The sequence below is a fragment of the Heterobasidion irregulare genome (genome assembly GCF_000320585.1).
Source record: "Heterobasidion irregulare TC 32-1 unplaced genomic scaffold scaffold_09, whole genome shotgun sequence".
Classification (NCBI taxonomy): domain Eukaryota; kingdom Fungi; phylum Basidiomycota; class Agaricomycetes; order Russulales; family Bondarzewiaceae; genus Heterobasidion; species Heterobasidion irregulare.
In genome coordinates this window covers 1,223,958-1,242,540 of record NW_009258205.1, presented here as the reverse complement: position 1 = coordinate 1,242,540, position 18,583 = coordinate 1,223,958, and the positions used below count along the sequence as shown (strand labels likewise).

General features: G+C 49.7%; 7 protein-coding genes across 7 annotated transcripts; 3 read left to right on the top strand and 4 right to left on the bottom strand.

Moving 5' to 3' along the window:
- Nucleotides 1-1,261: 1,261 nt before the first annotated feature.
- Nucleotides 1,262-3,832, top strand: gor4 (GMC oxidoreductase 4; the record flags this gene model as incomplete). Its single annotated transcript, XM_009551866.1, has 11 exons — nucleotides 1,262-1,662; nucleotides 1,718-2,313; nucleotides 2,363-2,533; nucleotides 2,592-2,640; nucleotides 2,693-2,981; nucleotides 3,033-3,056; nucleotides 3,116-3,182; nucleotides 3,236-3,373; nucleotides 3,520-3,552; nucleotides 3,610-3,731; nucleotides 3,794-3,832. The coding sequence occupies 11 exons, from the start codon at nucleotides 1,262-1,264 to the stop codon at nucleotides 3,830-3,832; spliced, it is 1,929 nt and encodes a 642-aa protein (XP_009550161.1).
- A 1,052-nt stretch (nucleotides 3,833-4,884) lies between these two features.
- Nucleotides 4,885-6,107, top strand: HETIRDRAFT_429241 (uncharacterized protein; the record flags this gene model as incomplete). Its single annotated transcript, XM_009551865.1, has 5 exons — nucleotides 4,885-5,225; nucleotides 5,285-5,552; nucleotides 5,615-5,746; nucleotides 5,853-5,939; nucleotides 6,003-6,107. 5 exons carry the CDS (start codon nucleotides 4,885-4,887, stop codon nucleotides 6,105-6,107), a joined length of 933 nt encoding a protein of 310 aa, XP_009550160.1.
- Nucleotides 6,108-6,523: 416 nt separating this feature from the next.
- Nucleotides 6,524-7,783, bottom strand: HETIRDRAFT_446121 (uncharacterized protein; the record flags this gene model as incomplete). The annotated part of the gene is made up of 5 exons (XM_009551864.1): nucleotides 6,524-6,901; nucleotides 6,961-7,243; nucleotides 7,305-7,479; nucleotides 7,528-7,566; nucleotides 7,621-7,783. The coding sequence occupies 5 exons, from the start codon at nucleotides 7,781-7,783 to the stop codon at nucleotides 6,524-6,526; spliced, it is 1,038 nt and encodes a 345-aa protein (XP_009550159.1).
- A 408-nt stretch (nucleotides 7,784-8,191) lies between these two features.
- On the bottom strand, nucleotides 8,192-9,184 carry HETIRDRAFT_429239 (uncharacterized protein; the record flags this gene model as incomplete). Its single annotated transcript, XM_009551863.1, has 3 exons — nucleotides 8,192-8,362; nucleotides 8,403-8,695; nucleotides 9,064-9,184. 3 exons carry the CDS (start codon nucleotides 9,182-9,184, stop codon nucleotides 8,192-8,194), a joined length of 585 nt encoding a protein of 194 aa, XP_009550158.1.
- A 432-nt stretch (nucleotides 9,185-9,616) lies between these two features.
- On the bottom strand, nucleotides 9,617-11,875 carry HETIRDRAFT_460398 (uncharacterized protein; the record flags this gene model as incomplete). The annotated part of the gene is made up of 11 exons (XM_009551862.1): nucleotides 9,617-10,168; nucleotides 10,243-10,312; nucleotides 10,370-10,524; nucleotides 10,585-10,710; nucleotides 10,767-10,817; nucleotides 10,875-10,892; nucleotides 10,996-11,078; nucleotides 11,133-11,361; nucleotides 11,420-11,455; nucleotides 11,508-11,611; nucleotides 11,668-11,875. 11 exons carry the CDS (start codon nucleotides 11,873-11,875, stop codon nucleotides 9,776-9,778), a joined length of 1,473 nt encoding a protein of 490 aa, XP_009550157.1. The 3' UTR covers nucleotides 9,617-9,775.
- Nucleotides 11,876-12,978: 1,103 nt separating this feature from the next.
- cyp56 (cytochrome P450 monooxygenase 56) lies at nucleotides 12,979-15,122 on the top strand (the record flags this gene model as incomplete). The annotated part of the gene is made up of 12 exons (XM_009551861.1): nucleotides 12,979-13,168; nucleotides 13,223-13,358; nucleotides 13,408-13,593; nucleotides 13,648-13,677; nucleotides 13,740-13,858; nucleotides 13,914-14,029; nucleotides 14,084-14,218; nucleotides 14,274-14,463; nucleotides 14,528-14,609; nucleotides 14,658-14,777; nucleotides 14,841-14,984; nucleotides 15,044-15,122. 12 exons carry the CDS (start codon nucleotides 12,979-12,981, stop codon nucleotides 15,120-15,122), a joined length of 1,527 nt encoding a protein of 508 aa, XP_009550156.1.
- A 301-nt stretch (nucleotides 15,123-15,423) lies between these two features.
- chd5 (choline dehydrogenase 5) lies at nucleotides 15,424-17,877 on the bottom strand (the record flags this gene model as incomplete). The annotated part of the gene is made up of 10 exons (XM_009551860.1): nucleotides 15,424-15,554; nucleotides 15,608-15,659; nucleotides 15,723-15,871; nucleotides 15,938-16,004; nucleotides 16,065-16,088; nucleotides 16,144-16,432; nucleotides 16,489-16,537; nucleotides 16,588-16,758; nucleotides 16,814-17,424; nucleotides 17,474-17,877. The coding sequence occupies 10 exons, from the start codon at nucleotides 17,875-17,877 to the stop codon at nucleotides 15,424-15,426; spliced, it is 1,947 nt and encodes a 648-aa protein (XP_009550155.1).
- Nucleotides 17,878-18,583: the final 706 nt, after the last annotated feature.

Genomic DNA, 18,583 nt, shown 5'->3' with positions numbered 1-18,583 from the left:
ATGCCGCCACCAAGTGCAGCACGGGAGTCCCACGTGCCGGCCCAGAATTCGGAGCTTTTCGGAACCAAATTGAGAGGAAAATCGCCCGTCGACTTTGCTTCCTTGCATGGGCACTCCTTAGGCAGCATTTGACCAATGCATGGCAGACGCTGGCAGACGGCCGTTGGCTTGATATCCGTTGCCTCACACCTAGGCGCATTACAAAACCAGCACGTTCACGCGGTAAAATCTCGGGGCTCTGTCGAGCTTGGCTCCAAGTGACGTTTCGCAAATTCGCAGCAGTGCTCGCTTTGAGATACTCTGGCTATTCACCTAGAAGTTTCCACTGGGCCATAGGTGGCTCAAAAATCAAAGAAAGAGAATGGGGAAGGCTACAATGTGCGACAGTGTCAACGAAACACGTCGCGATTCGCGTGAGTGGCTGCTCTGGACAGCCTTTCCGTGATCCGTTCCCAACTCACGCGTCAATCCAGGCTCTGTGAAGCTCGTCAGAGCTATATAGTCAACCATAGGTGCACGGCGCGCTTTATGTGGTTAGAGTCATGTTTTGACCCCTTTCTCTGGTCTTAAACGCTGGTCAGTGCAAAGTAACCTGAAAGGCCGCGACTACTAGATGCCGTGCTATGCAAGCATGGAGCAATAAGACATCAAAACGCCATATCGCTCGTTGCGTCAAATGAAACGCTGACGTAGATCCGGGTTGAGCGTAGTATGCGCACATTCGGTATGGTTTACATTGGATCCTTTGTCTGATTCGAAGGTACGCACTCTGTAGTATGTTCATGTCATGCCACAAGGAAAGAGCCTGCCGTTTTCACCCTCACAATGGAGCTGAGTTGCTGGGCTCGCTAGAATGCCAATTCTCTAATTTGGCTTATCCGTGGCAGAGCACGGTATGTTTCACACTGATCTTTTTTGTAGTTGCTATTCATCATTTTGGCTACCGTTTGCACAGCCTGATATCTGCTAGGCGTCTAGCGTTCTCCATTATGATATTCTAGGCTGGCAAGTGTATGGATCTTTGCAGGAACAAGGCACGCGAGCTCAAAGCTCACTAATGGCGGCGCTTGTCCGTTTCGACATCTTGCTACTGCCCAATCTACCCTCAGAGACAAACATCTGGGGAAAGTACTGGCCTAAATGTTTCATTTGCATTCATGTTAAAAACATAACATTTAAAAGACAAGCCCATGGTGCGTAGGACTTCACATCTATCCTCTCGCATCTTTCGTTGCTCAAGGCACTCCTTCGATCTCAAAGCATGCGAGAATTTCCCGTGTGCATGTGCAGGCTTGCCATTGCTTTTGTTTCTTTACCTATAGCGTTCGCAGCACCCTCTCTCCGCTCATCTGACAGTGTCACTCCCCAATCATTTGCCTCCGCCTCGTTTGATATCATTATTGTAGGAGGTGGAACCGCGGGGCTTGTCCTTGCGTCACGTTTGTCCGAGCCTCCTGCCAATATTTCTACTCCTCCTCTACGCATCGGTGTCATCGAAGCCGGTCACGACCATGCGAACGACCCTCTGATTGATGTTCCGTTTGGAGTGAACTTGCTTGAAAATTCTAGTTTGGGAACCGTGTTTGGAAATCCTGAATATGATTGGGCTTTTCGGAGCACACCCCAGGCCGCGCTCGGTGGGAGAGCGATATCCTATCCAAGGTACGAGTCTTCTTTGTCTCCTCTGTGGTTTATAATGCTGATGCTCGACCTCCAGAGGGAAATTACTAGGAGGTTCCTCTGCTCTCAATGCGATGGATTGGCAACGTGGTTCACGCACAGATTATGATTCCTGGAACACCGTGTTTGGAAACGGGCCTGGTTGGACATTTAACTCACTCCTGCCCTACTTCGAACGTGCAGAGCAATGGACTCCCCCTACGAACCCAATCCTGAACATGACAAAAGCCCAAATTGCCTCCCTCGCCGCTGTTCATGGAAAGCAGGGTCCACTTTCTGTCAGTTATAACACTGACTATACGGATCTCGAACGTCCTATGCTCGAGGCGCTTGCGACCTTAGGGCAAACCCCGAATCCGAATCCTGACGGTGGCGATAATGTATTTTTGGCCAGAGCAGGTTGCGCCAGGTCCGTCGATTTGGCTACGGGGACCAGAAGTTATGCAGCTAGCGCATATTACAACAACAAAGTACGGGCACGGAGCAATCTGGTGGTCCTGACAGGTGCCGTGGTCACCAAACTTATTTGGGCGAATTCAACATCCCATGAAATCAGAGCAAGTGGTGTTCAATACGTTGTGGGAAATGAGACCTTCCAGGCAAATGCTACCAAGGAAGTGATCCTTTCACTCGGTAGGTCCCCATCTATTGAACGATTCATGACTCTTATGCGCCAACGTAGGATCGCTCAAGACGCCGCAATTACTGGAGTTGTCGGGTGTAGGGAACCAGACTATCTTGGAGAGCTTGGGAATTCCTGTCACTCTCGATCTTCCGACAATCGGAGAAAATTTGATGGACCATCCAAACACACTCTCCGATTTCACCGTCAAAAAGGGCGTTGTGACACTGGGTATGGTCGTGTATACCATCGATCTACTGCGCGCTTTTGATGTGGCATATGTTGACAGACACGCTTACGTTAAACCAAACATTTCGAGCGCAGCAGCAGCAACAATAGTAAGTCAAATCGTCAGGCACCATTTTCAACTGCTATTCACCCCGTTTTCAGCAATAACAACCACACTGGCTTTTTCACATACGTGGCTGCCAACGCCGGTTTCGCCCCGCTTCAATCACTAGTACCACAAAAACAATTCAAGTCTATGCGAAATGCGCTCGATACTTACTTGCGCAACACTGTCCTCACGCCATTGCAACGGGCACAATACACGCTCATGAAACGTTTGGTCGACAGCGGAAAGGATACGTGGATTGGCCTCAGCCTCCAGCCAAGCGGAGGGCTTGCCAGTGCCCAGTTACCCGGAGAGGCGTACATCACGACTGTGGCAATACAACTGGTAAGTAATCATTCGAGCTGAAATTCAATGTGAGTATTGATGGCATCGCAGTATCCGTTCAGTCGAGGCTCCGTGGTAGGTGGACTGTGGAGCTGCACGTTGCTTGTTGATCTGATGTCACAACGCGCAACTAGCATATCAACACGACGAATCCCTTTGCAGCCCCCGTAATAGACCCAAAATATCTTGCGGTACCTTGGGGTAAGTAAAAGAGCTCAATTGTTTGGTAAATATAGCTAATGAACTTTGAGCAGATCTTGACGTTCTCACCCAGACTACACAATTTCTACGCAAATGGGTTGGTGCAAAGCCGGCGATTGGCCTGATTAACGCAACAAACACACCACCTCCAAGCGTCCAAGGCGATGCTCAATATGCGCAATACGTGAAAAGTACAACCAGCGTGAGCATCATCTTTACCAATTACATAGATTATGTGTACTTATGCAATCTCCAAGTCTACGAACCACCCGATAGGTTGTCATCAACTCCCAAAACTACATTTGACAATATATTGACCAACTTTGCACGCGAATAGGCACTACTGCCATGGCTTCTCAAAATCTCGGAGGTCAGCCTCATGTTCTTCTGACATATGACACGAACAAACACTGACTACGTACTCTAGGCGTCGTGGACCCTAGTCTCAGAGTCTATGGTCTGGCAAATGTGCGCGTGATTGATGCAGGGATTATTCCGTTGACCGTTGGTACTGCTATTCAGCAAACCGTTTACATGATTGCAGAGAAGGTGCGTTCTCACACAAATTTTCAATAACCTCCAAAAAACCCTATATTCCACGACATGCATAGGGCGCAGATATAATCAAGCAGGATCTAGGCATCCTCTGATATTGGAGAGCAATGCCAGGTCCGCAATCATTTGTAAAATTTCCTATAATAGTACAGTACATCTGCCAAGCGAATACATCAATGAATACACTTAATTTACTTTTTTTTGTACAATGCCTCGATTTTCCCTAGTAATAACCCAGATCGATACAACTTGGAGCGACTCGATGAGAGCAGAGGCTACGCACCCATGTGAAAGCAAATTGATACGTTTGGGATTATACCGTTCCTGTACGAGTAATGACTTTCGCTTCCTAATTTTGCACAGGTATCACTAGGCAGAGAATGGGTAACCTCGGATTTGCCTTGAAGGTTTCTAAGTTGAGGAATTCTCAACTGGAAATTTACATGCCACTGCAGAGCCCGGTTCAGAGGTGCCGTATAAACGTGGTTTCTAATTCTCTGTACGCGTGCTCCCACAGATCGCAGCTCAGGATCAGTTCTTTTCGAAGCTCGGACGCCCTGACCGATGCATACTAGTATACACCACAAGTCCGCGCCGCATCCTATTTTGAAGCAGGTCATTTGCCTAAGCGCGCAACCTGACGCAGTCTGTCATTACCTCCCGACTTCATCGGTCTGTAGCCATTTCATCATCAACAACCACTCTTTGATACTGTTTGGGACTGCGAAGAAATTTGAGGCACATACCCTCTCGAAGTTTACGGAGGTATTGTGATTTGGGTCGGCCATTATTCGGGGGCTTCCTTCCATAACGCCTTCGCTGCATAGCTCCTTCAGTTCTCGATTACGCTCTCAAGCGCCGTCGGCCTTAAGCCAATGTATACTGCGATCAAAGATCTCCGTGACCGAAGACTTTGACCTCCTGCAATCCTGACAATTCGGATCCGATCATGTTGGAGGAATCTAGGTGGTATTGCGAAGGCTAGATTTCACTTTTATCGCCTTCAGCAGAAACTGTGTTTTCAGCGGACGCGGTTGCGAGCCGGACATCGTGACGTCTTCTCAGCTACATAAATCGCAGTCAGTTGGCCGGATAGACGCCAGAACTATCGTCATCTCTATACCTGCTCGCCACCATATTTTCAACAATGGGTCAACAACTTAGTCTCTACTCTCAGTGGTTCCCTCCTACGTCTCGTTTCTCCGTGGATGATATTCCTGATCTCACCTCGCGCGTGATGATTGTGACCGGGGGAAATACAGGGATTGGGAAGGAAACGGTCCGCGCGCTTTTGGCGCACAACGCAACCGTTTACCTTGCAGCTCGCTCACAGGACCGAGCAGAAGCAGCTATCGACGAGCTCGAGACTGACACTGGCAAGAGAGCGATTTTTTTGGAATTGGACTTAGCGGAAAAGGCCAGTATTAGAAGGGCGGCCAAAGAATTCTTGAGCAAGGAGAAAGAATTGCATGTGCTCTTCAATAACGGGTGAGGACTTCCGTCTCAAATCGAATGTCTCGCCGTCCTGATGTAGTCAATTGCTCCAGCGGGGTGATGTGGCCACCAAAAGACCAACTCACCAAAGACGACTACGATCTCCAATGGGGAGTCAATATGGTTGCGCCATTCCTGCTCACGAAGCTTCTCATGCCAGCTTTGATTGCTGGCATTCGGTCCTCCTACGATGGCAAGGCTCGCGTTGTCACCACGTCATCCATGGGCGCATACTTTGATGTCATTCACTGGAACACATTCCGTCCTGGACCTGATCGCGACAAGCTGAGTATTGAGTCACTGTATTATCAGAGTAAACACGTGAGCGCAACAATTCTTAGTGGGAGATCCTGTTTTACGACAATCAAAATCCCCTTGACTAGGCCGTTGTCATTTTCGCTCGAGAGCTGGCGCGGCGTTACGGTCACTTGGGGATCATCGCTACGTCCTGTAACCCAGGCAATCTCGACACTGAACTTCTGAGACACACAAGTCCTATTGTGCGATTCCTGACGGTAAGTAGAGATGTATCGGTCAGTCCTGAATTGAGACGGCGTCCCACATATTTCCACATTACTATATCTTCTGCATCACAAACGCTCATATTTCTTGAATCTACAGCGGCCCTTGCTTTACCCTGTATCCTACGGCGCACTGACGCAACTTTGGGCTGGGACATCAGATGAGACTGTTGACTACAACGGGAAAGTAAGTCATGGCACACCTTTCTCCATACCACGAAATAAACGAGATCTGGATGTGTTCTTTCAGTTTTTGATTCCGTGGGCCAGACTTGGAGAGTGTCGACCTGAGACCAGAGATCCCGAGATTGGTGTGCGCCTTTGGGAGTGGCTGGAAGGAGAGACCTCTGACTGAGCGTGGAAGATACTGGTTGTCGACTGTATAGGTCTCGTATGGAAGTCACATAATATTCTGGTACAATGATGAGAAGAAAAAATACGGTGGTCTTACCGTCTTGGTGGATGCCAGCATCTGCATTGATTACTCAGCTGGCCGGGCCGGAACGGGACGGGCTTCTCCGAACCAGATTGAGCCTATCGTTTGTGGTCCACTAAGCACTTGTCGGCCGACTTGTTCGCTGTCCACAGCTCCTCAGCTTCATCGCCCAAAACCTTCCAAGGCGTCTCACGTTGATACGAGCATCTCCATGGATTATATATGATAGGTCTCTTGCTCGTAATAAGCAAGTAATTATGGACAAGTCGCTTTCTTGGTAGTAAGACTCATCGTTACTCATCATCTTTAGGTTACAGTCAGCCCATCCATAGAATTTACAAAACTGAACCATCAACGATCTGTGGGCCCAAGTCTTCAGTGCGCTCCTGGGGCATCAGTGTCACCCACCGCGACTTCAGGATCTCCGGCCCTCTCTTTCCGAAATACCTCTCGCTCTCGAAACTCCACTGATCGTTCGCCCGCACCCAATTCCCAAGCCCGTCTACATACCGCGCTACCTGCGAGTCGATCGGCTCTCCCCACTTCGGCACCTTCTCAAAGTTCTCGTTGAACTTCCGCTCCAGCTCCTTGTGGTACTCATCCACCCATCTCATTGCTCCCGCAACATCCGTCTTCAGCTGGTTCATGGCAATCCTCACGATATTGTGGCTATCGTCTCCTCTCGCTTGCTCCAGGTTGTACGACACGATATCCTGATGCAACGCGGTCGTCATCGCTTGGACAATCGAAATGCATTTGAGGGAATCCTTACGTTTCCAAGGCACAGCATATCGATGACCCAAATCGACAAGTCTTGAATCACAGGGTGGTTGATCACCTCGTCTGGGAGGTCCATGCCAAGCTCGAGGAGGGCGAACGATGGCTTTGCGCCGATGGTGTCTCGTCGAACCTCCAAGTAACTATCGATGTCGCGAATATATGCGTGGGTTCGGTCTGCCGCTTGCTGGACCACCGACTGCATGTAGGTGTCGAATGTCTCTACGAATCGCTTCTGAGACTGTGGACTGGCTGTTTTGATGGCGAGTTCCCAATATCTGTTCGATGTACAGTTCTCAGTGTTGGCTATATAACCCACGGTTTACAAGAGACACTCACTGCCGAGTGACCTCGCCGCCGATCCATTCACCCTTTGGGCGAGGCTTGTGTGGGTTTCGCAGGGCATCCATGACGATGTCGGCCTGGTTCTGGACCTCGTCGACGCCTGCGACGTCGGAATACTCGTCGATGACGAAGAAGAGGTTCATGAGATCACATCCGGTACGTAGGTGCTCTGGAGAGTGTCAGTCATATCGTCAGCCTTGATATACTTGAGGCATACCCTTTGTTGCGAGCGGGTATGCAAATGATGCTAGAAGGTCTGCATCGTGGGAGGTTAGACCGATAAGTCTCGATGGTGTGAATAGTCACTGACTGAAATCGCAGCGATCGAAAGCATATTGAGCTTTGGGACTAAATGCGCCGAAGCTCGCTAGCCATGCCGCCGACTCTTTCTTGACTTCAGGATAATGTGGATTCAGGTGGCGGGGCCACTTCCAGTTGGCAAGGGTGTCGGGAATGTAAATTTTGCGAGACATATCGACAGATGGATGTATGAGGCTAGGTGTGTCGAAACTCCTGTTGAACTGCCGGTATATATTGCAAACCGTTTGCTGACCGAGATTCTTGTTTTTTGCACAAGTGAAAAAGACCAGCGTCAGTCCTCGTGATCTTGATGTCTCTCCTCGTTAGACATGTACGTGAGGTGTACAAGCAACGGACGCGCCTCCCCGGTCGATAAGGGAGGTTTACTTCCCGACAATCATGGCCCGTTCAGGGACACTAAAGAGGGCTCAATGAGTCACTTCCTGGCTGACTAGTACTATGAGGATATCTTAGTCGACGGGCAGTGTACGTCTTACCTTCCAGCTGCCAACCGCCGGTTAAGCGCTTATTCATACCCCATTTATATGTAGAGCGCCGAAATTTACCGCCGGCGATAAAGTTCAGCCAATCACGGTAGTTGACGGACCCTCCCGCCTTCCCGTCATGGCAGCAGGAACAAGATAGGCTCTCGATGGACTCTGGACAGATTGTCTGTTTCGGCTGAAATCTTCCTGAGACTCAAGTATGGACAGAGCTAAGGTATTGCATTCGTACGTGCATCGCACAGAGATCTGAAACGAGTTAACTGCAGCTTCTTTCGTTAACACCTACCACCGTAAGTCTCCACTCTGTATCCGAAGTATCAAATTCCTCGACCTGCAGAGCTAATTGCGAGGAACGCTTGTCCCTTGCGACTAACAAGTTTGATCCACCCGGCCGAGGCTTCATATGCAGGCCATCATAGGCCATCCCGTCATTTTCCAAAATCTGTGATGCATGATATGATAGCCAGCGTTGTGGGCTTGTGACTGCGAGATCTTGCGGGATCAAATCTGCATACTGAGGCCTTCTCGCGCTGACCCCACTTTCCATAAGAGCCCTGGTGCGTTCCGTCCCGACGATCACTGATATTTGTCATAGATACACGGGTGTTGGTCGAACGCAGGAGCGCCCACCAAATTTGGTGTACCTTGTGAGCCCAGACATGTATTGGACGAAGAGAACTTCGTAAGGCAAACAGTATCATCCTTGTCCTTGGTCGCGGGTGCTCATCAATCATTCACAGATACCGGCTTTGCTCACGGGATTAATTTCAGTGGAATAGCTATCTCCTGGGCACTGTGATTTGTCTCCTATGGACTATTTTCCACTGCTCTTCTCATCGGGTTGTCTCCGTTATGCCTCCAAAATTGGGCAGTCTACCTCCGACTGGCAACCTTCTCCAGCTGAGTGACCGGCAGTGGCCTTCATTCGTTGAAAGGGAAAGACATACGGTCAGTCTGTTTCCAAGCTAGCTCCCGATAAGCATGGAAGGCGAGATTATGTATCTCGACGCTGTCGGACAACCCCCGGAAAAAGGAGAGAATGTTGTAGCCGATCTTCTTAACCGTCATGCTGGGATCTACTCAGACAGTCCGCACAACATCGTGGCTTATAAATCTTCACGGGTAGCGTTCTTGTAGCATTCACCTGTTACGCCTATTATGGTGATGTCTCAGTCGAGGCTTACCATAACTCCCATCCTATCTCAATGAAGACCCAAATTGCTGGCACAGCACGCGGAAACCCGCCACGAAGTTTGAAGACCTACGCACAGTCTACTTCTACCTCCTGATGCCGTCCTTCTCTCCCATGAGGTACTCACCGAGTCTCGATCTCAAGATAAGACGTACGGCGTCACAATCCAGGGTGTTTTAATTTGTGGGTCTGTTGCATTTTGATGACGTCACTTCAAACTTCTGTCTACATTGGGCATTCTTTTAAGCCGGAAAGAACCACCAGCGAGTTACAGTTTTCTTCTCGCGGCTGTAGGCAATATCTCCTAGGACATGCAGCAACTGTATTCCAAAATTCATGGATACTGACAAGCGCAATTACGGCTCCTACTATGCTTAGCCTGTGGGATCTTCTTGAATATTACAAGATGTTCGAGAGAAACAACTTCCTTCGTAACAAATCTCTGGCGTTCCGGGTATCCAGCAGCATCAGAACTTCCATCCTCCCGCCAGATCCATGACCCTAGTAGGGTCATAGACCGCTCGAATCTTTCTCAACCTCTCCAGGTTGTTTCCATACATATCCTCGAGCGGGGTGCCATATACCGCGACGTTCGGATACAGCGCCACGTTCGCGACATCCTGACCCTCCTCGATCGCCTTGACTCGAAGGTACGCTGCACTCTGCACCATCGCCTGATACATTTTTTCGTCCGCGGAGGGATCGCTCCACGCAACAACGAGGTTAATCGGCATGACAACGTGCTCGCGGTCCGGTGGGAAGGCGGATTCGGTTCCGTGTGAGTAGTACGAGGGCAGGAAGATCTCGACGATGTGCTGGATAAGCGAGCCGGAAAATGGCGCGACGGCTTTACCCCAGAACTAGATCAAATATGTGTCTGGTCAGGAGGATGCCGAGGTCGTGGGAAGAATATTATGTAACGAGAAAAGCTCACCAAGGTTTCGTTGGCAATTGACTTGAGCATTTCAGCCGTGTATTTCTCCATCGGCGCCTCGTTCTGCAACCTAACATTACACCGATATATTTCAGAATGATTTGAGTTCATATAGGATGCCACATACCGCCTAGTATCTACAACGGGCGTCCCCGCTTTCAAAATGGAAAGGAACGGCATGGTGGCGATGCTAGTTTGGCAATTAGGAATAGACAAAAGCTCGTCAAAGATGCCGTCGGGAGGCGTAGGCGCGTCGTAGAATATGATGGTATAGGCAACCAGCTGTCCGTACATCCTCAGTTCGGTATCGCGACGATGTGCCTTTCCTGATAGATCACTTACAGCGCCAGCAGAGTATTCGAATAAGACATTCATGACGGCTTTCGGGTCCGTGTTGTTGGCAGCGTAATTAGCGATCGCACGATACGCAGAATCAAGTTCTGATTCAGGGACAATCACGACGCCACCCTAGTCAAGAGTCAGTTACTATAGCGGATGATCAGTGTGAACAGCGTTTAACGTACCCAGACGTCTGTCTGAGGGTAGGTTTTCAATGTAAACTTGGTAACAATACCCTATAGCATGTATCAAAATCCGGAGGACGGGTATGACACCGTCACAATGAAGCTTACGAAGTTATTGAGTCCGCCCTAATCAAGAAAGAGTTGATGAGCGCTCAAGATCGTGACTAATGGGGATACTCGCCCTGAGTCCAAAGAAGAGATCCGTATTGTGGTCGGCTGTCGCGGTTACAAACGTCCCGTTCGGGAGGACGAGATCGTATGCGACGACGGTATCCAGAGTCCATCCATATTGATTTGTCTTCCAAGATAACCCTGGACAACATGTCAATATGACAGCCTGATAAGAGGCAAAAAAGGATATTATACCTCCACCCAAAATAAAACCTGCCACACCTACACCGGAAGTCCTACCACCGAGAACCGTGATGCCCTTGGGATTAAGGAACTCGTACACTGCGTCCCATCGAAGGCCGGCTCCAATATCTGCCGTTTGAGCCTCAGTATCATAAGAAAGATGGTTAAAACGAGACATGGCTATTTGAACGCCAGTCGTAGAGGAAAAGTCAGGGTTATAGGAGTGTCCTCCGCCCTTGATCTAGAATTGCGTGATTTTCTCAATATCCTCGACTGACAGAGCTTGAAAAGGTGCTTACGGCAAACGGTGTCTGTGTCCAACCCAGGATTTGAAGCTATAGGGCTAAATTTGTAAAGCCCAAATTCAGAATCGAGATCACGACTCACGATGATTCCAATATCTTCAACGCTCCCCGGTTCAACAGTGCACGTACTAGGTTGTGTGCTCGACTCAACCCAGTGTCTGACTCCAATATCATACCCGACAGTACCTATAGCAGAAGTTTAGATATTTCAACAACACCCTGTACGGGAGAAACAAACGGACCAGGGAAGTACACGTCGGACGCAGCTGACACGGCCCTCGTGAGAACCTCGCAAGTAGAATTGACGATCCGAAGGTCTTCGTTGACGATGTCAGTGATGGGAGCATTGAAGAAGGCTTGCAGCGGATTGTGGATCGCTCCCTTGGAGATGGCAAAGACCAGACCGCTCAACGCAGCGAAAAACAGAGGACGAGGTACCCCGAGAGGCATGACAGAACTTCGTGCGAAGATTGAGTGGGATAAATGTGGTCCGGGGAAGCGACAGGGATACTCTCATTGTTGAATCTGACATGGATTTATCAAGGGTCTTGCTCATTCGTCTGTCACGAGTACATAGCTTGGATCACACGGCCAGGACGGAGCCGTTCCAGTGCCGTTCCCCATTTCCCCGGCGCCACGTCAAGAATTAATGCAAATACTGGAACACTCAAAGCCCCCGCTATCCGTCGTAGACGGGGCATGAAGAAGACACGTAGAGAAAGACTGTAGCTGAAGAGAGCGACGGAGACCTCTCTCGGATCGGGCACCGATGCGTCACGATCGGATGCGCGTTTTGATCCGGTCCGGGAGGGTGGCCTGCCCCATTCAGGCGCCGATCCATGAACTCCCCTGGATTATTTTCAACGCTCTCTATCCCCTAACACCGACAGTCTTCCTCGCACACAGTATGTCTACGAAACATCGAGGTTCTGCCCGAGACGCGACGCAAAAGAGGCACAGAAAGAAACAAATCGTTCCAGGTGAACGTTAGACGCGGGTCGCCTCATCGTGCGTGAGCTTTTCCTTATCCGCTGATCTACTCGTCATGACTCGCAGCAGCCAGCGGCTCACAGTGACCGGCCTTTGTTCGCATCGAGCACGCGTTCGCGTTCACGTCCCATACAAACTTGCTTCAGATTAGATCACCTCATTAGCTCCAACCGGCCCGCCGCGTTTTGAGGCGCAGCCCAACATTGCCGTACCTCATAGATCGCAGAAGCACTAACGATATCCGTAGTCAGCACCACATGGATCATCGAACTTCCTGGCGCTCAACTGGAGCCATGTAAAAATGAAGATCTCCGTTTACTCTAGACTTCGTCAACTTGACTCCTAACGCCGCTACACAATATTGTCTCGACCATGCCTGACTGTTGGCTAAGCCTGTGAATCGATGCCGAATGGGTATGCGATGACCTGGCAACTTTCCTAAGAGCGCTATGTGCTTTCGTGGGATGTGTAACAGGTGCCGTTGTGTTTCGTATCTCAGATAAAAAGAGCGGCGTACTTTGGTCAACATAGTCTTTCGTCTGAACTTGATCATCGCCCTCATTATGGGGCTGATTCTGTGGACCCTCATCGTCGCCTTCGCCATTCTCTGCGTCGTATGGCTAAAACAAATGTTTAATCGACCAAGGCTACCCCTCCCACCGGGTCCCAAGGGTCTCCCTGTGATAGGCAATTTGCTCGACCTTGCTAACGAAAAAGTCTATGTCAAGGCCCGCGACTGGGCTCGAGAGTTTGGTACTGTGCACGCCCCTGATCGTTGACAACTGCAGCTAATTGCTACCATCGCAGGTGATGATGTGATCTCACTGGACGTCCTTGGGAATACCACCATCGTATTGAACTCATCAGAGGCGATTGCTGATATTTTTGTTACGAGGGGTGCAAACTACTCCGATAGGCCCGACATGCCTATGCTTATTGACTTGTATGCCATATCTAACTCCCATAATCTGCTACGTCTGACGATTATCTAGGATGGGTTGGGACTGGACATTTGCTCTTATGCGCTACGGTAACCGGTGGAAGGAGGCGCGTCGTGTGTTTCACAGCAACTTCGATGATATGATCCTGGAACACCAGCACATCCAGACGAACATCTCTCATGAACTTCTCAGAAATCTCCTGCGCAACCCTTCAAAGTACCTTGATCATCTCAAGCAGTAAGTTCAACTAGCACGAACGCCTCTAGCGCGGGTGTCTGATCCACACCTTAGCTATACGGCTTCCATCATCATGAAGAGAGTGTAAGTCGCTCAATGAGATATACCAAGGGATAATCATTGACTCAGGTGATCCTGGTCGACAGATACGGTCATGATGTTGTTGACGGCGACGATCACTACGTCCGTCTCAATGAGGAGGCATCCTTGAGCACTTCAATAGCTGCTGCTCCTGGTGCTTTCCTTGTAGACTTGTTCCCCTCGCGTGAGATTTCTTCTGCTAATGAACAACATGACATTCACTGATGATAATATTTTAGTCAAACACATCCCTGAATGGTTCCCCGGCGCCAGCTTCAAGAAAAAGGCGCGCGAGTGGCGAAAGCTTTCTGAGGCGATGATCAACGAGCCATACGAAATGGTTAAGGAGAAAGTGGTATGTATCTTATCATTCCCTCAACTCTATGGCCCCTGCTGATTACGCTTGTAGAATAAAGGCAACGCCGAGCCGTGCTTCGTTACATCCGGTCTGGAGGAGCAGCACAACACGACCGGCGATGACGCGCTTAGTGAAGAACTCATCAAGATCACGGCAGCAGTCGTATATGCCGCCGGACAAGACTCTGTCAGTCTCTTCCTAGAGGATCCAATCTAAGCGCGCTAACCGGCTATATTTACAGAACGTAGCCACGCTCACAACCTTCTTTCTGGCTATGACGCTCTACCCCGAGGCACAGAAGCGCGCGCAGGCAGAGATTGACGCTGTCATAGGGAGCGAGCGCCTCCCCACATTCGTCGACAAGGATCAATTACCTTATGTCCATGCGGTCATACAGGAGGTCCTTCGTTGGATACCTGTGTTCCCTCTGGGTGAGTCATGTGTTCAAGGTTTCACTAATAAACGACTAGCGTCTGAAGCTCATTTGGATCGCAGCTGTTCCCCATCGTGCTACAAACGCGGATCAGTATAAAGGCTACCATATTCCTGCAGGCGCAACGATCTTGGGCAACTCATGGTAATGCACTTTCTTTCAAATTCGAAGCGCCTTCCTAACGGAGCTTAGGGCGATACTGCACAACGAGGAGCAGTATCCTGACCCCGAAGCGTTTAAGCCTGAAAGGTACATCGACCATCCAGAGGTTCCCGACCCAATCGAGATCGGCGCCTTCGGTTACGGGAGACGGTTCGTTTCATCCTGGCCCTTCGATGAATTGCATCTCTTTACCTGAGTTCTTTTCGCTCTCAGGTCTTGTGCGGGCAAGGACATGGCACTCGACACCGTGTGGATTGCCATCGCTTCTGTGCTCAGCGTCTACGACATTTCCAAAGCCGTTGACGACCACGGAAATCCAATCACACCTGCGGTCGAATTGGCACCTGGAACTATCAGGTGCGTCGGATCCCATTGAAAAGAAACAACAACCAGAGACTCAACGTGTTTCCAAACAGTCATCCTGCGCCGTTCGAATGCGTGATCAAGCCAAGATCGCAGGCCGCTCTCGCTTTGATCCAGCAACGGTATGATTGAGGAGTCGAGTCGTTGTCACATCGCGAGCATCCCATAAATTCTAAATCCACCGTGTAGTCATTAGCCGTAAGTAGTTTTTTGTAGGAAGTCAGTAGAATCGTCTTGTATATTCTGTTAACTCTAAACGTCGAGGTTTCCTTGACTGCAATCTATCGTTGTTCGCGGATAAAATTAATTCGAGAACGTAGCGAATTCAAAAGCTGAGTATGTGTATTGAGTCTATATCAACCCCCAATCCTCCTTGAATAGGTCTGCGGCCTGTGATATGTTTATCAGCACAGCTGTACAGACTGATGAAACTTCAATGTACCTTCTCGGCAATTGCATACACAGTGGGCTGAATAGCAACACCGATGGTAAGAGGAATGATTCCGGCATCGACGACTCGGACATTTGCTAGGCCGTAGACCTTCAATCGGGAATTGACAACGCCTATGAGAAGGGAAGTTTGATTTGCGGTCGGTCTTCCAAAGATCGTATCGTACCTCCTAGATGTTTCGCTGCCATTGCTGTTGTACCCAAGGGATGGTTAGTTGTCTAGTTTTTATCGAAAGAAGAATGAGCGTCTAGTTCGCAGATACCACTCATGAAGTAACACACTCTGACAACCGTTTTCATATATTTCGTCCATTGCTCATCCGTCTCTACGCTGGCAGGCGGCGTCACCAGCTCATCAACAAGATCAGCGATGGGGTTCGTTCCAACCCATTTTCGAACAAATTGTGTTCCACGAAGAAGGACATCGACATCTGCATCGTTCGTGAGACATGAAACACCGCGTGAGCATCCTAAATAGATCATGGACCCAGACATACCCCATGGAAGCTGCAAAAACTTCGGATCAATCACGGGTGAAGCAAATGGATCTGTGCTGTTGATGTGCTATGAAGTGTAAACGTCAATCAAAAGAATTACATCACATGAAATTCAAGAAAGGCTCACCACAGAGCCACGTCCGAATGGATGCTATAAACAGTATTTAGCACAAAAAATCATGGCAAACCCTCAACAAACCACTTACCAGTTGAATAGCCACTGCAGTCAGATAGCCTGTATTGTTCTCAGGCGTACTAACCACACCGCCGCTCGGTACAAGGACTAATTCGACCCAACCTGCTTGCCCTCCATCCACAAATTTCTTGAGTACTTGATATTGCGAACGCTGCAGTGGGGTCAGGTGCATAGACTTCAGTGATAAGTCGAGCTCCTTGCGCATGGTTTCATATTGAGTAGGAGTGGTGATTGAGCGAAGTGGGATCGGGCCAAGGTCAGCGGAGGTATATGAGAACGCGCCTGTGCCAGTCGCATTGCTGAGGACGACAATTCAGGGATCAGTACGTCGAGACAATTCAAATGATTCACGTACTAGCTTCGTTGTTGGTCTGAGGCGTAAGTCTTATTGAAGCCGAGCTGGTCTATTTGTCCATGGATATCATAGTGTACCTCGAGAAAGCTCTGTGCATACCTAGCGTTATAACCCCCTCCTTGACTTTAAAGTCCGATAACGTGACCGGGTGGTCGTTCAGATTCTCACCAATCTGAGGCAGATCAAGCGTGACATGTATCCCAAGGCCATGGAGCAGGGTCTTGTTCCCAACTCCAGACAGCTCCAGGATCTGTGGAGTCTTGAGAGATCCTGCAAAGTGTACAGTCAAGGTCAACTTGACGGTCTTAGATTGGCGAGCACTTACCTGCGGATAAGATCACTTCTTTTTTGGCCCGAGCCTCGTACGTCTTATTTCCTACAACGTATGCAACGCCTTTGGCCCTTGGTTCTCGTCCCAATTCTGCTTCCTCCCACAGTATGTTGGTCACAATTGCCCCCGTCAGGACAACCAAGTTAGGCCGACTCCGCTCCTTAGCAGCATAGTACGCGCTGGCAGCATAGGTTCTCTTCCCTGTCACCGGATCGACAGACCGTGCGACGCCTGACGTCGGGAACCCTGTGCTGTTGCCAGCATCCGGATTAGGGTTTGGAGTGAGACCTAGTTGTGCAGCAGCTTGCACAAGTGGTCGGTCAAGATCAGTGAGATAGTTGTTATAACTGACAGCGAGAGGTCCGGAGTGACCATGCGAAGCGGCCAATGAGTCTATTTCGACAGAGGTTTCCCTCAGCAGCGCGGATGAGCCATCCGTAGGTGCGGTCCATTGCTCAACGCGCTCGAAGTACGGAGTGAGGTTGTCGAAAGTCCAATGTGGTCCGTTGCCAAACGCAGTACCCCATGCGTCGTATTCCGCACGAGAGCCGCGTTGCCAAACCATCGAGTTGATCGCAGATGAGCCACCTAATACTTTGCCTCTTCTCCCCCTCGTCAGCAAAGAGATGTTACAGAAAACCGGAATTATCCTACCGAGGGTATTGAATGATCTCGCCGCCTAACCCAGCCTGAGGTACGCTCTGCAGCATCCAGTCATAGGTAGGGTTGCCGAGGAGTGTTCCAACATCAGCATTTCCAAGTAGGTTTCCTGCGTTTGGGATATCGATGAGGGAGTCGTGCGCGCAGTCTTGACCAGCCTCTATAACACCTATGCGTAGTGGTATTGAGAGCGGATTTTCTCGGACCTCTGAGAGACGAGAGGCCAGGACAAGGCCTGCAGTTCCTCCTCCGACTATGATGACGTCAAAGCTCTGCAATGCGAATGATGCAGGAGTGAGCACCGGGGTCGAATATGGAGCTCCGGATGTACTGGTCGTCGACGTGGGGGCGGCTGTCACTGCAGATAAGGCCAAAAGTATATATGCGAGTACGTGCATCGTAAAGAGGTTTCTGAGCATGGTAGACACGCAGGAATCTTAGACTTGGCGTCCAAGACTTCGAGAGATGCTGCAGATGAGCCGCAAAAAATATGGCAGGGAAGACAGCCATCTTAAGTCTACGAGATTATTGTGAACGATGTCCTGGCTGTTTGGCACGTCTCAGAAACCGAGATTCGGTTGGTGGTCTGCAGGCGAAAAGGGAATGAGACGAGTTATGCTGTTCGGGATGACATGGTTAGTATCATTACTTACAGTCTTATTCGGAGAAAAGCTCGATGATTTCATTGCCTTCCATTCCATGTCTTGTAGGTTAAGTAGTGAAGCATGTCGAAAGGAACCGAGTTGAAGCTGAAGCCAAGGCAAAAATTCCCGAAAGCGAGTAGTTTCCCGCAAAAATCTATATGCCGTTGATGCCAGTTATGACGCGGATTATTCGATGATCTGATACTCTTCAGCTCGGTTCGGTTCGGTTCGGTTCGACTTAGATCCATCTCATCTGGTGAGTCAGCAATGCCACTGCGACTCTCTGCGACTGCAACTCCAGGTTCGACGAGTCAGTCACAATTCTTCATCGTCGGAGGGCTGAATGGAGTTCAATGGGCCGCCCATCAAACAAACCTTTCTACACGAGCATATCACCGTAAACGCCTCGCTCAACGGAGCTATCAATACCCCGCCGCTACTGGATGTTGACTCACCTCAA